Genomic DNA, 19,405 nt, shown 5'->3' on the forward strand with positions numbered 1-19,405 from the left:
GCACACACTCATACATATGCACACATGGTAAAACACTTCTGCTCACAGATATGTTTTTCAGGAGCGTACAGACATTCACACACTGACTCAGACACACATATTGCATCACTTCTTGGAGCCAAAGACCTCCAACCACAAGTACCTGCCACATGTAGCTGCCATTACTGTTCAGTTCAGTGACACAGTGTTCACTACAGCATATCTGCTCTCCAGATGCCAGAAACCTTTTAATAAATATCATATTCTAAAACGTGCTCTGTGAAATGTAAAAACTCTATCTGCGTGTCTTTTGAAAGAAAACAATAAGCTGATAAACGGTCTAAGCTGCTCTAGTAAATTATTTTACAGTAACAATTGCCCAAATCATTAGGAGTAATGTGAGGGAAGTCACTCCTACTACAGTTTCAAACCCATAGAGTTATCACAGACTGAGAATTTCCTCAGCTTTACACAACTTTATAGCATCTTTCAGCGCTTTTTTTTTTGTTGGTTAAAACCACACCACACCACACTACTCTGTTACCAAACAAAGAGAGTTAAGAGGGAGTTATAGGGCAGAGAACACAATTACGAAAGGGTAAAAGATTTATCCAAAAATCTGCTGGAAATCAGAGGAGATCCAAACGATAGTAGCCTGGCATCGCCCGACAGACGTCAAAATGGGATTCATTGAAATTCCTAAGGCGTGTTTTCTACAGGAAAAGCCCAAAATACCTGTGGATAGATTTTCATATGCCTGAAACCAATCCAAGCAACAAAACGTGTTGCATAGTATTGAAAAATGTGCCTCAACGACAAACTATACGGCACTGTGACCATAACGCTGAAGCAAGCCATGTCAGAACAGCCGGAGGCTGAATTTTGAGTCTTACAGGTTTTTACTGCTGCAGCAGCTGTCAGTGAGAAATGCAGTATAGAGACATTATTTCTATTTCATGGCATTTCCTGTATTATTTACAGCAGCAACCACCATTGCCTCTGCTCGTGGTAAAGTATCACAAATGCTTTGCTGAGCCAGTATTCACTAACATGCCTTGCACAAGCAAGATCATACAACAGCTGAATAAAAATAGGGACTATCCACAGTGCAATGACAATTCTTTATCGCATCTGCCCCATATTCAATTCAATTCAATTCAGTTTTATTTATATATATAGCGCCAAATACAACAAATGTCATCTCAAGGCTCTTAAATAATGTAGTCCAATTCAAGGCAATTGGAATTCAATTCATTGTAATCATAATTATTTTCAAAATAATCCAATTCATTCATATAGAGCCAATTCAAAAACAATTTCCTAGCTAAGGAAACCAACAGCAGAACCAGACTCAGGAAGTGTGGCCATCCGCCTCGACCAGCTGGGGTTTGAGAAGACAGAAAAGAGGGGACAACAAGCACCATAACACCATTCAAAGGATACCTGTTGGAACAGGGAAACACGAGTTAATGACTATATGAGGTAGTCATTTGCCCAGGTTTCAGGTCATTTGACTAGAGAAAAATAAAAGAAATGTATGACCACATGTTGCTGTAGAGGCCCTAGGAATTGCACTGGGCAGAACATTATTCAATCTGTTGATGTTCAAAAACGTGGCTTATCTCGACCGCTTGAACAGGACAGTGTTGTATGTTTCTGACAAATTGATCTGAAATGACTGATTGGCTGAATGCTTGAAATTAAATGAAAAAGCTGGAGGGGGACATTGGATCAAAAGTTTTCAGGTTTCAGTTTATTTTGTCTGAGAATTAGAAGTCATCGCATAACAGGCAGATCATTTGAAGTGTTTCAGATGCATTGTGAGGTATCTGATGATAACTTAACAAGGCCCACGTCGATGAGGATTGACAATTTCATTCTCAACTGCTCAAACTGCACAAGTTAAAATGTTGTAATCCAGTTCAGGAGCTTCTCGCTTTAGAGATTATGTAGAGAGAGCTTCATGTAAGTAGAGAGAATGTACGAGAGTATGAGCATAGTGTGAGTACAGATTGTGGACGAGGCACGTTCGCAACATGTACTCATTCTGCAGAACTAAGCGCACTGGCACATGGGCTAGATGTGTTGCTAATGAGCCCGGTGTGCGGTTACGGCATAGAGCCATACCGGCTCTGCACTCAGACTGATGGGAGTTCAGGCAGGAGTCACGGCTTTTTTCTCCATTCCTCTGCCTCATCTTCAGAAAGCAGCATGTCACTGCTCGCTGCTGTTATCAAAGCAAGCACAGGTTCACCTGAAGGGCTCCTTCTCAATCTCTAAGTATTGGGGGAGACGTGCAGAGTTCATGATAGTCCCCGGAGTGTTTAAGTGGTTGTCACAATTGTCACAGAATTAGAGAAACTGAGTTTTGTAAGCACAATATAAGAAACACTGTGAATGTGTGGCATTATTGCTTTTATTTCAGTATCAAATCTATGTTCACTTTACTATATTCCATTAATGTGTAAAATAGTGTATTTTTACAGGGATTCAAATTCTTCAATTTGACATGTTTATTAAAAAGCTACGATTATACTTATTTAATTCTCTTTGATTTTCTTTCATTCTCACTGCCAATCCAGTCCCAGCCATGATCACCTCCTACCCAAACACCACTCTGGCCACGCAGGGCGAGGAGAAGAAGATGAGCTGCATAGCTCATGGGGAGAAACCCATCATGGTGCGCTGGGAGAAAGAGGAGCGCATCATCAACCCTGAGACCAGCCGATATGTGGTCACTGTCAAAGAAGTGGCTGATGAAGTCATCTCTACCCTGGTGGTGAGTGTTTAGTTTTACATAAATCAAACACAGTTTCAATCTCTAGGGAGTGCTCCAGCTCTCAGTCATCTTTTTCTGTTCAGATGGAAAGCAGAGAGGGAGTAAAAGCACACTAAGACTGTGCCCATATGAAATGCTCTAATTTCAAGAAATGTGGATCAAAAGATCCTTTAGGGGTGGAGGTTTTCTCTTACTCTTTAATAGTTTTCAGTGTAAAAGATTCAACTATTGAATATGAGTGCACCGGGTATCCTCCTTTTTTTTTTAGATGGGATGAAACAAAATTTAAGGTTTATAACTGACACTTCAACCCCAAACCTTGATTGTGGCTTGTTCCTCTGCAGATCATGCCAACTGTCCGTGAGGACTCGGGGTTCTTTTCCTGTCATGCCATCAACTCCTTCGGCGAGGACAGAGGTATCATACAGCTGACAGTGCAAGGTAAGCTTTGTCTCCCCTCAGACTCTGCACAGAAAATGAATTGGGAGTAGTAAAGAATGCTTTCTTTTATAACTCCATTCCTTTATCAGTTATTGTGATTGCTTTACCTTGTGACTTCAGATCTTTTCCCGAATTGATTAAAGAGATGCATAGATCTGGTCTGCCTTAATGCAGTTCTGTTTCAAGCTCTAGAGTCTCTGCCTACTGTTTTGTTCACATCTCCTCAGAACCACCCGATCCTCCTGAGGTAGAGATCCGGGAGGTGAAAGATCGGACCATAGCTCTTCGCTGGACCATGGGCTTTGATGGCAACAGCCCCATCACAGGATATGATATTGAGTGCAAGAACAAATCAGGTAGACACATAGGAAAAAGGAGATAAATCTGAACTATGTTTCATATTAGGCGAAAATGTGTGTCAAGTATAGCGTAAACAAGAAATACACAATCTTCTTATTTGTTGCTAACAGTCTGTCCAACTTTTCCCAATTTCTTTCCTCTAGCGTCATGGTTATCAGCACAGGTAACCAAAGATGTGTCACCGCAGCTCAACCAGGCCACTATTATTGACCTCCACCCTTCCTCCACTTATAACATCCGCATGGTTGCCAAGAACATTATAGGCAACAGCAACCCCAGCAATGAGCTCACCATCACTACTGATGAAGCAGGTAAGTGAGCTTCTTGTGAGCATAACCCATAAACTGTTTAATAGAGATATGTGCAGCCACCAGGTCTGAAATGTGAAGCCAGGAAATAAATATCCCAAATCACAAAACCATTAGAAATGTATCTAAAAGCATCAACTTCTTCCATTTTTTTCCCCCCAATGTATTATAATCTTTATGACATCCAATCCCTCTGATTACTGCTGGTGGTCATTTTCAAAAGAAAGAGAAGAAAAAAAATCACATTTTTAAATGATATCAGGTCTCCAACAGCTACAGAGTTGTCCAATTAGGTTTTATGCCTGTCACTTTTTCTTTGAAGTTTTGAACGTCCATTAAAAATGCTGAGAAACTTCAAACATCAGTAACCTGTCGGAATTCAAAAATGGCTGTCAGTTCTTCAAGAGTAGGCTGAGTCCATGAATGCGTCAAACTGTTAGAAGTAGCTTGTCTTGTGATACAGCAGAGGGCGCTGTAGTATTTGTCTGATCCATGTCCTGGTAAACAATCAGTAAAAAAATCAGAATTTTTGTTTGCTACATTGCTGCGAAAATGGAGGAAACTGGCGAGCAACGCCATCTAAAAGGGACGATAATGACACCAAATTATCTGAAAAGTGGTCTCTGGAAGTATTTTGCATCTTACACATCTTATAGCAGCAAACGAAAGGTCCCTAGGCAGAGGCCTGTAAAAATCAGACAAGGTAGCAGGAAAAAGGGGAGACAACATTTGAATACATTCAAACAATTGCAAATAAATTGGAAAAAGTGAGCCCTGTCAGGTCTCCAGTATCACACTCCAGATTCACCCTCTACACCCACCTTTTACATGCAGTCTGTGGATACTCTATTAGTCAATTGGAAGTATTGGGAAAAATTAAATAGCAGTGGATGGAATGATTGTGGCTGGACAGAAATGTACTTTCACTACCTTTAAATGTTCGAATGTTGCCTTTGTAAGTTATTTTGGTACTTGAAAAGAACATTGAGTCATCTTGCACATAATCAAGTCGTAGTTGTATTAACGTGAGGCTGTAATCTATTTTAAACTAGGAGACAAATCAGAACACTATTGCTCTTAGCTCGCTCTAAGTGTTCACTTATCCTCTATTCCTTTTGATGATCTCCCCTGACGCATTTTACTACCATGGCAAATGGCACATTCTGTGTGATGCATTGCTAATATTAAGTATTAGATTTCCTCTGTGATTTTGTGACGTTATATGAAGGGAAAGTTGATTATGTTACAGGTTTCTTTTTTAACTGATATTAAGTCAAGGTGAAAGCTCCAAGGTGCATGAAAGGACCAAGAGCAAGAAGTAAATCCCATTCCTAGCTCAACAGTACCATCTAGTGAAAGATGCCAGAACCTCTGTCCCATTTTAAACAGATATGTTGTGGCTCATTTACAGCCCCTGATGGCCCTCCACAAGATGTCACTCTGGAGCCCACCTCACCCCAGAGCATCAAAGTTTCCTGGAAGGTGAAGTCCAAATGTTATTTTCTCATATTATCATTAGAGGCAGTGAAACTGATCCTGTCTTTTATAACATTGTGTTAGTTTAACAGTTAATTGTGTAATTACGGTTTGATGGAGATACATGGAGCTGGCAAAGATGGGAAACAATTCTATTTTAAACGTAAAGACAACAATCATTAAAGAAGCAACATACAATAATCTTGCCAAATAATCTGATGTTGATCCTCTCCCTGTCTCTTCTGCAGCCTCCCCAGAAGCACCTGCAGAACGGCGTGATCCGCGGCTATCAGGTGGGCTACAGGGAGTACAGCCCCGGTGGGAGCCACCAGTTTACCATAATCAGCGTGGATACGACAGGAGACACCACAGAAAGCATCGTGTTGGACAACCTGAAGAAGTTCACTCAGTATAGTGTGGTGGTTCAAGCTGCAAACAGAGCCGGCACTGGTCCATCTTCACAGCAGGTGGTCACCAAGACCCTGGAGGATGGTAAGCATGGGATGTGGGCGGCTTTATTCTTTAACCATGAGCTGAATGTCTTACATGTAGTTTTTCTGGGTATGTCTTCGTAAGTTTGTGTTGTATTCGTGTTTGTAATGATGTAGAGTGGATGCAGCTTAAGTTGCCATTTTGATCTGGATGTTGATCACCCACGCCCCCTCAAGTCTTTGAGTGAGCCTCTGCTGTGAGTCTCCCTGGAGCTCAAATCTATTCTTAGGTGAAGGACTCCATCTGCTGGAGGTTTTCTTAACTACCGTACCACATAAACAGTAAATGAATGTTGTATCATAAGCACCATACTGCTGTAGATAGATGAGTGTACAGACTTGCCATTGGGAAAGGTTTTGTTTAAAGTGGTAGGCAGGCTTTCATAGGAGGACTCGGTGACTGCAATTAAAGAAATGTTATTACATCAGTTATCAGGAATAGTGGGAAAGCCTTCATTTTTATGATGCAGTTAAAGAAGTAGGTCATCAATTTAGTAGGGATTTAGTTTTTTTTTTCTGCATTCCCTGGAGTAGTAACTACCTTTAGACTACTCTTTTTTTAGTGTTTATATAGTTTAAATTTATGACAAACAGCCATTTTACTATCTGGACTCAATTATAGCTCTCTGTTGCCTCAAATAGCAAAATTGTTGTCAGGGAGGTCAGCAGATGTGGTGGTCGCTGCTGTCATGCTGCCATGGATCAACCCTCAACAGCACATTTCTACAATATCCAAACCCTTAAATTTGATCAAACACAGTTCATTGTTGCAGGTTAATCTACCCAGCAGTATAAATAGCAAAAAAATAACTTCTTTATTAAGGCTTGTGACATTTGATAATAAAATGTTTGGTTGAAATCTGTTAGTTTTTTTTTTGCACATCTGACATTAATATGGTTTTAATCAGAAAAAAAGTTTAGATTAATATTTTAATCAATTAATTCATATTTTACAATAGTTTTCTGACTTGAAGCCCAATAAACAGGGTTACAGATGCATTTATTCAATTCACATGAGAAATATAGAATAATTCGGTCTTCTACAGAAAAGAAGAATTGATCCTGGCTCATCAGTCAAAGCATCTACAGCCACATATTTCCCTCCAAGTCATTTAAAGCTTCATTAAAATAAGTTATTTAGCTCAGCTTTGCCATTCAACTCATTTTCCATCTGACACCAAAGAGAACAGACAGACTGAATGACATCTTCTACAGATGGAGTGTTTGGGACAACAGGAGTAAATCTGGGAATAGACAGTAATATCATGCTATGTTAAATGATGTAGATCTGAAGGTAAGTTGGACCACTGGCATGATTCAGTCTAAAGGAGGACAAGGTATACCTGCACCCCGTACGATTTAAAATGGTGATAAATGTGTCTCTGCCGCTCCAAAAAAGAAAAACGTTGATAAAATACATTGTCAGTGAAGTGATCAATGCACATTATTGGTCAATATTTACCGAAAATTGCGTCGTAAATGTCAAAGTTACCGTTTTTGTGCTCCGTCCCGCTTAGACCCGTTCAAACTGACTGACAGCGCTGTGATGTTTAGAACTATTGAGGCTTACATGAACCACGTGACAGCCCTAGCGGCGACATCAAAGCGTGTCGCAACTCTGTATTACAGTACTTTGTCCTTTCGTGGTTTGTAGTTTTTACGAGACGTCACATAGAGGTTTTCGTACTTTCATACTTCTTCGATCAGTCGTTGCTGGATTTGCTGCCACTTAAAAAGCCTCTATTAAACTGTTCAATGCTTTTTTTTTTTGCTCTTTTGTCTTTGATAGTACCATCTCGGCCTCCTGAGAATGTCCTGGCAGTGGCCAAGTCTCCAGAGGTCATTTCCTTGTCCTGGATACCTCTGCCCAGAGAATTTCTCAATGGAAACCTGCAGGGCTACAGAGTCATCTACTGGGCCAACCTGCCTGATGGAGGTACATTCCGACACATTCACAATAATCTTTTGATGAAATAAATTTTCTTGGCATAGAAGAAGTATTTAAGGCCAGTGCTTTACTTACCTGATTAGCTGTTGCTTTGTTCTTGTTGCTTGTTTATCTATCCACAAAGGAAAGCTGTGTTTTTTGGCATATTGTTATATGTTGTGTGTGTTGGAAATGGGAATATTGAATATAAGTGGTTCACCACTCAGTGTAAGGTATTTCTGACTCGTCCTGTTTGTGTCCAGAATAAGACACTGATTAAATGGAATTTTTTAGCAGCTTATTTGCACACTGAATACACATTTTCGATTATAGGTAGTGTTATCCGTTTGCTGAATTTAAGCTCATCTATTTATTGATTTCTACAGTTGATCAACAGTTAAAATACACACACCCATATATAAATATATTTTGTATATGTATTTTTTTAATTCCCTCACATGCATGACAGTATAGCAGGGATTCAACATGCAGTCTGGCTCATCTCCATCAATATTTCCAAATACAAGAATATGAGCCATTCTCAATGCTTAAGCTATGAGAGAATGGATGTAAAGGGGTTTGAGGGGAGAGGAGATGAGATGAGAGCAAAAATTAAAAAGTCATATCCCATAATACCTGTTCTGTTAGATAAACATACTTTGTTATGCAGAGGAGGTCCCATTGCACAATCTAGACATTCTAAGCTGGTCCCCTGGGTAGGCTTGCTGTTAATATTCATAACAATCCCAAGATGTGGCAATATATTACACTGTGTGTCAGCTTAGATATTCACGCTTTGTAACATATCTACTCTACTGTATCAGAACTGGGAGAAATTAGAAATGTGACCACCAGCCAACCGTCTCTAGAGCTAGATGGTTTGGAGAAGTACACCAACTACAGCATTCAGGTCTTAGCTTTCACAAACGCTGGAGATGGAGTCCGCAGTGAACAGATCTACGTTCGCACTAAAGAGGATGGTATGAGAAGCAGCGCCAGATATCACCAATTATTCCAGTGTTATTGCTACTGGAAGATTCGTTATGTGTATGGTGCTGTTTAATCTTCTTCTATAGTTCCTGGTCCTCCAGCAGGAGTGAAGGCCGCAGCCTCCAGCAGCTCGGCTGTGTTTGTCTCCTGGCTGCCTCCACTCAAACTCAATGGCATCATCAGGAAATACATTGTCTTCTGCTCTAATCTGCATCCGATGGTAATAGCATTTGTATACCACAAGACTTCAAGTGATCTTCTTTATATTTTTCTCCCAGTTGTGTCAAAACCAATCCAGCTGTGACTTTGTATCACACAGAAATAAAGCAACCCCATTCAACTACTTGACTGCTGCTGCTGCCCAGTGATACATTAATCTTTTCCATCTCTGTTGTTTACAGGTGATGAGTGAATTTGAGGCTTCTCCAGACGCATATTTCTACAGGATCCCAAACTTGGCTCGAAACAGACAGTACAGTATCTGGGTGGTGGCTGTGACAGCTGCAGGCCATGGCAACAATAGTGAGAAGATCACAGTGGAGCCTCTGGCCAAAGGTTCAACATCATCTAAACTGGCTTGATTGTTCCCAAATCCTTTTGTGCTCCAGGGAAATAGCCTAATTGTCTGTCTTTATAATGAAATTATTCCCTCAATAATGGTACTTTGAAATCACAAAGATTTTTTGAAAGGGTGAAAATTTATGGATCTCAAACCTGCATGTCATTTGTGCTGCTCTCAGCTCCAGCCAGGATCCTGACATTCAATGGCACGGTCACCACTCCCTGGATGAAAGACATTGTTCTACCATGCAAAGCTGTTGGAGACCCACCTCCCACCATCAAGTGGCTCAAGGGAAAGTAAGTTTCAGAGACATGAAGTACAACACAGGCAGCCCACAAAACTCCCAGGAAATTAGCATCTTCCTATCTTTCTCCAGCACCAATGGGACTCCCACACCTGTCATGGTGGATGGTCGACGTAGTGTCCATGGTAACGGCAGTTTCATCATCCGTACAGTCAAAGCAGAGGATTCTGGGAATTACAGCTGTGTGGCCGGGAACAACTGGGGTTCAGATGAGATCACACTCAACCTGCAGGTCCAAGGTATGTAGTCAAAGCAGAGACACTTCAGTTACCAAATGTTTTTACTAAAGTATCTAAAAGTGACACACTGTGTGACAGCCACAAATTTTAGAGGCGGAGGACCCAAATTCATAGTCAGGCAGTTGTAAAAGAAAGAAAGAATTACTTGATGTCAAGTTCAATCAAATAGAATCAGCACAACTATAGTTGACCAAAGTGCTGAACACAACATTAACGCACAATAACAATAGTAAAGCAAGTAAATCCTAATGAAAAGGAGTTTCTTAAAAATGTTCAAGTAAAAACATTGAACCACTAAGAGCGTTAAAATATATATACATATACATATAGGGATGTGGCAGTAACTGACACCCCATGTGACACAAGGGCAGGAAGTGAACAGAATTCACAAGGTTGGATTAACTAAATAAAACGGGAATAAAGTCAATGTAACTGCATAAGGAAAACTGGTTTCAAAAATCAAGTTGGCCAGAATGCAAAACTGGAAATTAAAAAAATTATAATAATTTAAAATGATCAAGGTCTCCAGTAGGATTTTGAAAAATACGGAACATATTAGAATACAGAATATCCTAAAAACAAAAAAATAAGCAAAACGAAACAACAAAAACAAATGCAGAGTCCAAATAGATAAATGAAACTAGAAAGAAAAACCTGGGCAAACAAATGTTGGCTGACTAAAGACACGCAAATGGATACATTGGGCATGGATTGTATATAAAAGCTGGACATCGTCATACAGTGTTTGTGGTTTGAGGCCAGTGCAGAAATGCCTTGAAGTTCAGTACGAATGATGATTTTTAGACACTAGCTGCAAAACATCTCTGACTCCAGTAAATTTAAATTCATGAAACATCTCATTTTCTCATGAAATATCAAGTTAATATATCTTCAAGCAATGTAACTGACTAAATTTACTCCTTTTAATCAATGTGTTAGTGGTCCCTCTGACAGTAATTCCATAATAAAACAGACTTTAGGCCTACAAGGAACTCGGAAGCACTTGGAACTTGCCTTTGGCAATCAGATCTCAATGCACCAAAGTTTCTGCTTCCTGGTATTGCAGCCAAAATCTCAGATAAAAACTGAAAAAAAAAAATTACAGCTGACAAAACATTTTTAACATACTTCCATGCCAGCGAGGCCAAGAGTGCAGTCCTGGTGCTGAAATGATCCTTGACAAGGAGACATAAGGCAGTCTAACACAAATACAACCTGTTTAATGTGCAATGACCTTTTGGTCCACAGTCCCTCCTGACCAGCCACGCCTCACGGTTACCAAGACTACCACCACATCAATCACATTATCGTGGATACCTGGAGACAACGGAGGGAGCTCCATCAGAGGTGAGACTGTCAACACACATGCACATACAAAGAATTAAACAGCAAAGTGGTCACTATGATCAAAGCTGAAAACATGCCCACAAATAAGCTTCAGCCACATTGTCATGTAAAAAAAAATCTCCTCCTGATGACGCCTCCTCCACTCAGGTCTAACACTGCTGTTCTTGTACTTGTGTCTCATTATCTGCAGGTAGTGCACAATTCCCAAGTCCTAAGAGCTAGATTTAAAAAGCAGCAAGGGAGATTAGGTCTGTTTAAGTGAAAGATTAAAGCATTCCATCTTACAGAGAGCGCAATCACAACGAGACCATTTGTGTTGATTTATTATCGCTCCTAATCCAGAGGCTCCTGTCTTCAGAGTTGCACCTGCTAGAGAGGCTGTCTACAATATCTACTCTGTGATATTTGTTTTTGCTTCCCTGTTCACAGCATCATCCATCACCAAAATACACACACATGGGCTTGCCATTGTCTTTTTGTAGCCTCACTTGCAGCATTCTCGAGGGATGGCAGTTATGGTCTGTTGGTCACTCTGTCCTCAGACTTTCACCACAACACCTTTTAATAAATCATTAAGTCTTTATTCTCAGTGGTTTGACGAGCAGAAGTCTGTTACATTCATGTAAAATGTAGCATCGAGCACCTCGAAATTATAGTTCCATAATTTTGTCTTCCATGTCATCTTTCAGAAATAGGAGAAGCTTAAAGCTGCAGTCTGCAGGATTTGTTGTTGTCATACGTAAAGTCCTACTTTTTGGCATTTTAAGAGTTTACATGATCTATCAGAACGCTTGAAGTTGAAAACGGTGACCTCCGTAGTCGCAAAATGCAAGAAATGCTTATTTTTTAACCGAAAAATAAAAAGTTATTCAACTTCCTGTCCCGCCCCATCAAAACACATGAGAACTCGTGCACGTAGACGTGCACACCAGATGCGCTTACACGACTCCTCATTCATCAACTCACCTGTCATTTGCGATCATGGAAGACACAGTAAGTAGACAAGCCCGTGATGAAGTTCAATAGTCTAGATAAATAAGCGTGGGGACGAGCCTACCTTGTATCGCGCGTGCACAATCGGTGATTGACAGGCAGCAGAGCCCAGCTCGTAAACCTGATTGGTTACCTTTTACCGGTCCGGTCTGCAATTTTGTAAGCAAACCTGCTGGCTTTGGAGGGACCTAGCGGGACACATAGGGGACCTAGAGAACTCTTTTTTTTTTGTATTGGGGTATTTAATGTACTACTTTCAGAATCCCCGGACAGTTCCAGGCATTATGCTTGAAAAAGAGTTGCAGACTCCAGCTTTAATAGCCTGCATCTGAGCAACATTTTGGATTATGACACAAGAAAACTAACATTATCATACGCATCAACCAACTATTTATTCTGGTGAATTGTAGCCACACAAGGCCAAAAATGTGTCTGTCAGTAGTTAGTCGTGTTATTCTTTCTTCAGTCTTTCAGCAGAGGTAGTAGCAGACTGTTATGTCATGTCATAAAACAGCTGTTCAATTTTTCTTTACTTAATTTGCTCCAAGTTTCCCTTTTTTCCATGTTTTTCTCCTTCACTCATACCCCACTGATCTCCTCCCTCTCAGGTTACATCCTGCAGTACTCAGAGGACAACAGCGAGCAGTGGGGCAGTTTTCCCATCAGCCCCAGTGAGCGCTCGTACCGTCTGGAGAACCTTAAGTGTGGCACGTGGTACAAATTCACCCTGACAGCCCAAAATGCAGTGGGACCAGGACGCATCAGTGAGATCATTGAGGCTAAGACCCATGGGAAAGGTAAAGAGTTCAGAACGTGGCGGATGAGAATTTGTTTGACAGCATTTTGACATTTAAACGTCAGAATTAGTTGCTTTGGTGTCCCCATAGTAAGTCACACACTGGAAAAAATCTAAATCTTACCAAGTATATTTGTCTCATTGAGTATCTAATTACACTTGATATAAGACACAATTGCCTAACAAGTACCATTTCAGCCAGATATAGGGACTTGTTTTAATACAATACATCTTGAATATTTTGTTAAGTGAAAAAGTCTTGAAAACATCTTGTTTTGAGTCAAATTTCACATGAAACAAGCTTTTTTTTCATTTGAAGAGGTTTTTAAGCCAATTTCAAGATCACTTTTAACTCAAAAGTCCTAAATATCACATTTTATTTCAAGAAATCTTGACAAGCCGATTTTCGCTAGTTCCATTGGCATATTTTTTTGCTTATTTCAAGCAAAACGTCTTGTATTTATTGTTTTTTTAATTATTTTTGGAGTGGCATTTTTTCCAGTGCAACATGTTGTCAAGAACTTTATAGAGAAAATGGATGAACTTCGATTTGGGGAACATAATCTCAACTAAGGCAAAATTACAATTTATCTGATGCAAAAAAAAAAAAAAGAAGCTTGATAACCTCAAATTCATCCAAACCATAGAATTTTCTGAATAAAAATAATCTCTTTAGACTTATTTTACATGTAGATGTTATCTTGTCGGTACCAGACTGTGATATTCATCTGTGACAAGGTTCTCCTGCCTCTCCACCTCCAGAACCCCAGTTTGCCAAAGAACATGAACTCTTCACCAGCATCAACTCCACCAGGGCCCGGCTCAACCTTGCTGGCTGGAACAACGGCGGCTGTCCAATCACCTCATTCATTCTAGAGTACAGAGCGGTGGAATCAGCCACCTGGACCACAGCCCAGCGCACTTCGCTCACCAAGAGCTACATCCTGTACGACTTGCTGGAGGCGACCTGGTACGAACTGCAGATGAAGGTCACCAACAGCGCCGGCTCAGCAGAAAAGCGGGTCACCTTCGCTACTCTCAATGCTGATGGAAGTGAGTTGGCTGTTGCCTGTACGGTTACAGAATAGTTAAGAACCGTCGATTCTGAGTACACTGAAGAGTAGCAGCAACATACCAGATGAACACTCAGATGAGGTTGTTGTTTGAGCGTGAACTACTCAGGAAAGGTCTGAAATCTGTTCATTTCCTTCGAGGTACCATCCCCCCGCTGCTGAAAACGGGAGATCCCATCACCGACAACATGTCGGGCAGTGGAGGTCTGAAGATGGTGGTGACCATCACCTCTATTCTCGTGGTAGTTGTGCTGGTTTTTATTATGCTAATGGTGCTAAAGAGGAGAAGGAGGGAGCAGAGGCTCAAGAGACTCAGAGGTGGGTTTGAAGTGAAAATGTCTTATTATTGTGTCTGTTAGGAAGTCCATTTCATTATCTGTCAAATGAAAAGAAGAACAGATTCTTTCAGGGTGCTGTTAGTTAAGATCTTTTCATGTTCAAAATAATCTGAATAAAAAAAGTGCATTAAACCCATAACCAAGGCTAAAGTAAGCTGTCTGTGCGTTAGTGTGCGTATGTGTCTCTACAACTCTGCAACACACTTATGTTGTCAGTATTTCCACTGCTTATCAACTAAAACGGGACTATTATAGTATTAACTCCCTCTTTGCTGACTTCACAGATGCCAAAAGCCTGGCAGAAATGCTGATGAGGTATGTACTGTTAATTTTGATTTGTGTGCGCTCCTTTCCTTTTAGCTCGAACATAAATCATAGCATAGCCAAGAGTTACAGCGCCTGTCAGTAGAAATCAAATATATTGCTTTGATTCTTTGCCTTTTTTTTTTTGCCGTCATGTGGCTACTCATCAGCTGAAGTGGAACGGAATTAGTATTTCTGCGATACAATGCAAAGCTGAAAAGTAAGGGATTTTTCTTATTTACCTCCTCAGTAAGAACACACGGACACCAGACACCGTGAACAAGCAGCAGCAGACATTGAGAATGCACATCGACATCCCCAGAGCTCAGCTCCTCATCGAAGAGAGGGACACCATGGAGACAATCGGTAAAGTGCTCACAGTGAGAGCTGTGCTCGTCAGTCACTGTATGCACAATACTTACAGCGTACTCCCTTCTTCTTCGCTTTTAGATGACAGATCAACGGTGCTGTTGACAGACAATGACTTTGGGGAGACCAATAAGCAGAAGTCTTCCACAGTAACCCACACAGTCCACTACCAATCTCTGTCCCAGGCCACTGGGCCACTGGTGGACGTGTCCGATGCTAGGCCTGGAACCAGTGAGTCCCACCACCGTCAGTGCTCAACATTTATTTTCCTTTACTACTAACAATTATACTATTTGTGGACCCGTGTTACTAACAAAAATATAAGTGTCTAGTGGATGAAGCGGTGACTTTATTTTGTTTAGCTGTTTTGCAGCTGTGAATTTTTCATGGCTACTTCTTTTTTTTCTTTTTAGATTTCAGGTCAAGAGAAGTTTGCATGAGCAACACAAAATATACGAACCGTTGATAGCATTCTGTTGAACATTTATCTGAATAATACACAAGGCAAATAGCTTTTCAGTCTTGTTTTATTTCAACCATACATGGCCCTCATACAGTACAGCCGGCTTTTAGGGATGAACTGACACGGCAGCCGTGCTGCAGGGCGGCTGCTTGGTTACAGATGTTTTAGCTCCACTGAAGCTGAACTGATGAAGAGTTGTGATCCTCCTGCCTCTTCTTGACACATTTTTATCAGATTGCATGCTCCAACCAGGCAGTTGGGCCTGAGTGAACATGCAGACTTGGACATACAGAACACACTTGGTGATGTACTCAAATTATTTTCTTCAGGCAGTTGTTCAATACTGATTTAGTTGTTTTTTTTTAATATTACTGAATGATTCACAGTTCAGACACTGCTTCCTAAATTTGATAATGTTACAATTAAGTTGCAGCAACTGAAGCAAAGATATCAGTTCAGTAAGATGCAAATCATTACCACAAACAAACTACCCTTTCATTCAGTTTATATTTAAATAGAACAGTACATGTCAACTGAATATATGATATATAAAAAGACGTAATGATATAAAATGCTCAGATCAATACCACATCTGTGCAAAGACAACCTTGCATACAGAGACACAAGCCCAACATTCACCACGGTGGCACACGCATGCAAAGGGTCACATGATTGGTTTATTCAACCAAAGCACTGTGGCATGAACTCAGATTGCTGTGTCAGCTCTTTTTTCCTCCTTGCCGTTGGCCAACAGCTTCCATTATTTCATCCTTCCATCCCCGCTGATTAAATTACTGTCTGACCCACTACAATTACCAGCAATACTCGTCTCTGCCCTGATGCAGTCCAGGCCTTTTCTAGTGCACAGAGCAGCAGCAGCTTGTCTGGGTCAGGCTGAATGTGATACTATTTATATACACCAATCAGCCACAACATTAGAATCCCCCATTTGATATTGAGTTGGTCCTCCTCATGCTGTCAAAAGATCTCTGACCAGTCAGGGTGTCGACAAAGAACATCTTTGTGTCCAGGAGTGTCTGGTGTTGGGATGTTAACAATAGAGCCTTTGGGCTCTGTGGGTTGTGGGGTGGAGTCCTCCCAGATTAGCTTTGCTAATGATATCAGGTGATAAACTGGTGAAATGGAAGTGAGGAAATTCTATGAGTGGCGTGTGTCAATTGACTGTGGCTGTTGAAGGTAAATGTGTCCCTCAGCTTGAAAGTTTTCCTTAGTTTCTATACAGTGATGAAAAGAATGATACATTCTGGTGTTGACCGAAATGCAGGAATTAATCATGTTATCAGTAAAACAGTAATACACGTTATATTGGGGTGACTATGGCTCAGGCAGAAGAGCGGCTTGTCCACCAGTCGTAAGGTCACCACTTGATCTCTGGCCCGTTCTCACACCAAATTATCTGTTGTGGAACCCAGCTAAGATTAAAATGTGCTTTGTCAGAGCAAAACTTTACTGAATTTATTTCAGTTAAGCACTAATATCTGTCACAAATTGGAAACTCAGAGGCTTGAATATGTCAACAGATTAGAAAAAAAAGAAAAATTAATGTTCTGTCAGATAGCTTAAACTGAAATAAACAAAACAAAAACTGATAATTGTGCCCCCTCTGTTTTTACTAGATCCTACTGCCAGACGCACTGCCAAAGCTGGTCCTGCCGCAGCAAGGAGCCGCTATGCCAGCCAGTGGACTCTGAACCGGCCACATCCCACCAGCTCCTCACACACCCTGACCACTGACTGGAGACTCCCCACACCACGTGCCACTGGATCTGTGGACAAAGAGAGTGACAGCTACAGTGTCAGCCCCTCACAGGACACAGGTAGAGTTGAGATAGGCGGAGGTGATCATCACAGGAACAACATGGACTCACAGCATTGTTTCTCAAGGTTTAAATTTGGAGAATGTAACAGAAATCATGTTGATTTTGTGAGATTATCCAATGGGAAGGTAGTCAGCATGTAGTCAGCATGGTTCTCATGTTGGAATCCAACATCTACTGAATCCAGGTCTTTGCAATCCAAAATATTTTGGCTGTAGTTTTTTTATGTCATTTACTCTTGGCTGAGATTTACTGCCTATGAATCCAAAAAGTATGAAAACATTTATTAAAGCGTACATTTAAAAAATCCTTAGAAACCATACAATACCAACACCAAAATGCAGCAAAATGTCCCCTGAACTCTGAAAAAAATGTGGTGGCACACTCTACGACATCCTCTTCAGTAATTAAACCTGTGTGTCGCAATTTGTAATTATCAGATCGTGCACGGAGCAGTATGGTATCAACAGAGAGTGCATCCTCCACCTATGAGGAGCTGGCCAGAGCCTACGAGCACGCCAAGATGGAGGAGCAGCTCCGCCACGCCAAGTTCACCATCACTGAGTGCTTCATCTCTGACACCTCATCTGAACAGATGACCGCAGGGACCAATGACTACACTGACAGCCTGACCTCCAGCACACCGTCTGAGTCGGGCATCTGCCGCTTTACAGCTTCCCCGCCCAAACCTCAGGATGTCAGCAGGGTCATGAACATGGCCGTGCCAAAGGCGCACAGACCTGGTGAGGAAGTGGAGAGTGTCACACCAAGCATACACAACTTTTGGCAACATTTGGCAGCTTAGCGTATGGCTGAGCAAATTTTTCTATTCAAGTAGGTACTTCAGTATACAGAAGGTCATATTTGTTCAGTTAAAAATTAGCTCTTACATTCATTTTCTACATGAAAATAGCTTAGTATCTCGTTGGAGTAAGTGTGTAGTTTCTGAGCATTTATCTGGTAATATGATGTATTTCTGAGTGAACCAGATCGTGCATGGAGCATTATGGTATTATGGTTGGATCATTGCTATCGCTATGATCACAGCAGGATTACTTAAATGTGCGGATAGTCCAACAGATACCGAGCACTTTCATCTGCATGTTTTTGCATTTTAGACAAAAATGTTTTTTTTGTTTTTTTTTTTAAATGCAAACACACAATTATTTAGCTCGGTATCTAGCTATTGTATCTGCACTTTTTACGCCCTGAAGAAAGTATCTAAGCCCATCGCATGTCATGAACGACGATTAGAAGCAGCAGTTTTCCCACAGCATATAAGGGATTTGCTTTTTTGTCAGCAAATTGAAAAACCTTTTTGTTTTTCTGTTGTTTTATTTTGAAACTGTATGAGGATTCTTTCCCAAAAGCCTCTCATGTACATCTGCTGTGAGGTTGTCTTACCTTACATGACCCTAAGCTCCTCTGGGTAGCTGCAGATCAGTTACAAGATCTGGCAGAGCACACTGACGAGCAGCTGACCACACACAATGCACAGACGTCCAAACAGACAGACATCTCTCTCTCTGACACATGTACACAGACCATCCATCATCTCTTCTGCTGTCATGTCATAGTGTGTCTGGGGCCACTTATAATTAGCGATGTTGGTGGTGGTGGAGCGAATCGAAAGTCTGCGCACACATCATGGACGAACCGTCCCAGAATCCTAAGTTTGACCAGACAAGAGTTGAGGCCATCAAATGGGCGTCTTAAGTTTCAGGCCTCATTATGATTTGAACGTTTGTGCACAGGACGGTGGACTCGTATCACCCGTCTACCAGGGAGAGAGGGCAACTAAAGGCTATCTGTCAACCTGATCTGAAGCTATTGTCACTCAGTACAAAACAGCACTTTGCTGCCACAGTGGAGACCTTTCAGTGTAATACCAGACTCAGTCTTTCAGGCTGGTGTGGCAGCGCTGAGTGCAAAGACCTCGGTGTCAGTTACTTTAGCGATACAATGCAGGTAAATGAATCAAGCTATGTTATCTCTACAGTTTCCTGAGGAATTATGTAATGAGTTCTTA

General features: G+C 41.1%; 1 protein-coding gene across 2 annotated transcripts in view; it reads left to right on the plus strand.

Annotated features, from left to right (window-relative positions):
* Positions 1-19,405, plus strand: part of dscamb (Down syndrome cell adhesion molecule b) — a 133,484-nt gene that overhangs the window by 108,150 nt on the left and 5,929 nt on the right. The window contains exons 12-32 of one of the 2 annotated variants that reach the window (XM_075473732.1): positions 2,562-2,758; positions 3,103-3,199; positions 3,427-3,555; positions 3,703-3,870; positions 5,279-5,349; positions 5,592-5,835; positions 7,624-7,770; positions 8,586-8,741; positions 8,838-8,971; positions 9,153-9,306; positions 9,492-9,609; positions 9,690-9,856; positions 11,105-11,203; positions 12,805-12,993; positions 13,755-14,045; positions 14,207-14,383; positions 14,688-14,718; positions 14,957-15,072; positions 15,157-15,321; positions 17,176-17,376; positions 17,817-18,119. In XM_075473732.1, the coding sequence (XP_075329847.1) occupies positions 2,562-2,758; positions 3,103-3,199; positions 3,427-3,555; positions 3,703-3,870; positions 5,279-5,349; positions 5,592-5,835; positions 7,624-7,770; positions 8,586-8,741; positions 8,838-8,971; positions 9,153-9,306; positions 9,492-9,609; positions 9,690-9,856; positions 11,105-11,203; positions 12,805-12,993; positions 13,755-14,045; positions 14,207-14,383; positions 14,688-14,718; positions 14,957-15,072; positions 15,157-15,321; positions 17,176-17,376; positions 17,817-18,119 (3,354 nt within the window). The remainder of the gene's footprint in view (positions 1-2,561; positions 2,759-3,102; positions 3,200-3,426; positions 3,556-3,702; positions 3,871-5,278; positions 5,350-5,591; positions 5,836-7,623; positions 7,771-8,585; positions 8,742-8,837; positions 8,972-9,152; positions 9,307-9,491; positions 9,610-9,689; positions 9,857-11,104; positions 11,204-12,804; positions 12,994-13,754; positions 14,046-14,206; positions 14,384-14,687; positions 14,719-14,956; positions 15,073-15,156; positions 15,322-17,175; positions 17,377-17,816; positions 18,120-19,405) is intronic. The other variant, XM_075473733.1, reaches the window with a different exon arrangement.

This window comes from Odontesthes bonariensis, chromosome 9 (genome assembly GCF_027942865.1).
Source record: "Odontesthes bonariensis isolate fOdoBon6 chromosome 9, fOdoBon6.hap1, whole genome shotgun sequence".
Lineage (NCBI taxonomy): Eukaryota > Metazoa > Chordata > Actinopteri > Atheriniformes > Atherinopsidae > Odontesthes > Odontesthes bonariensis.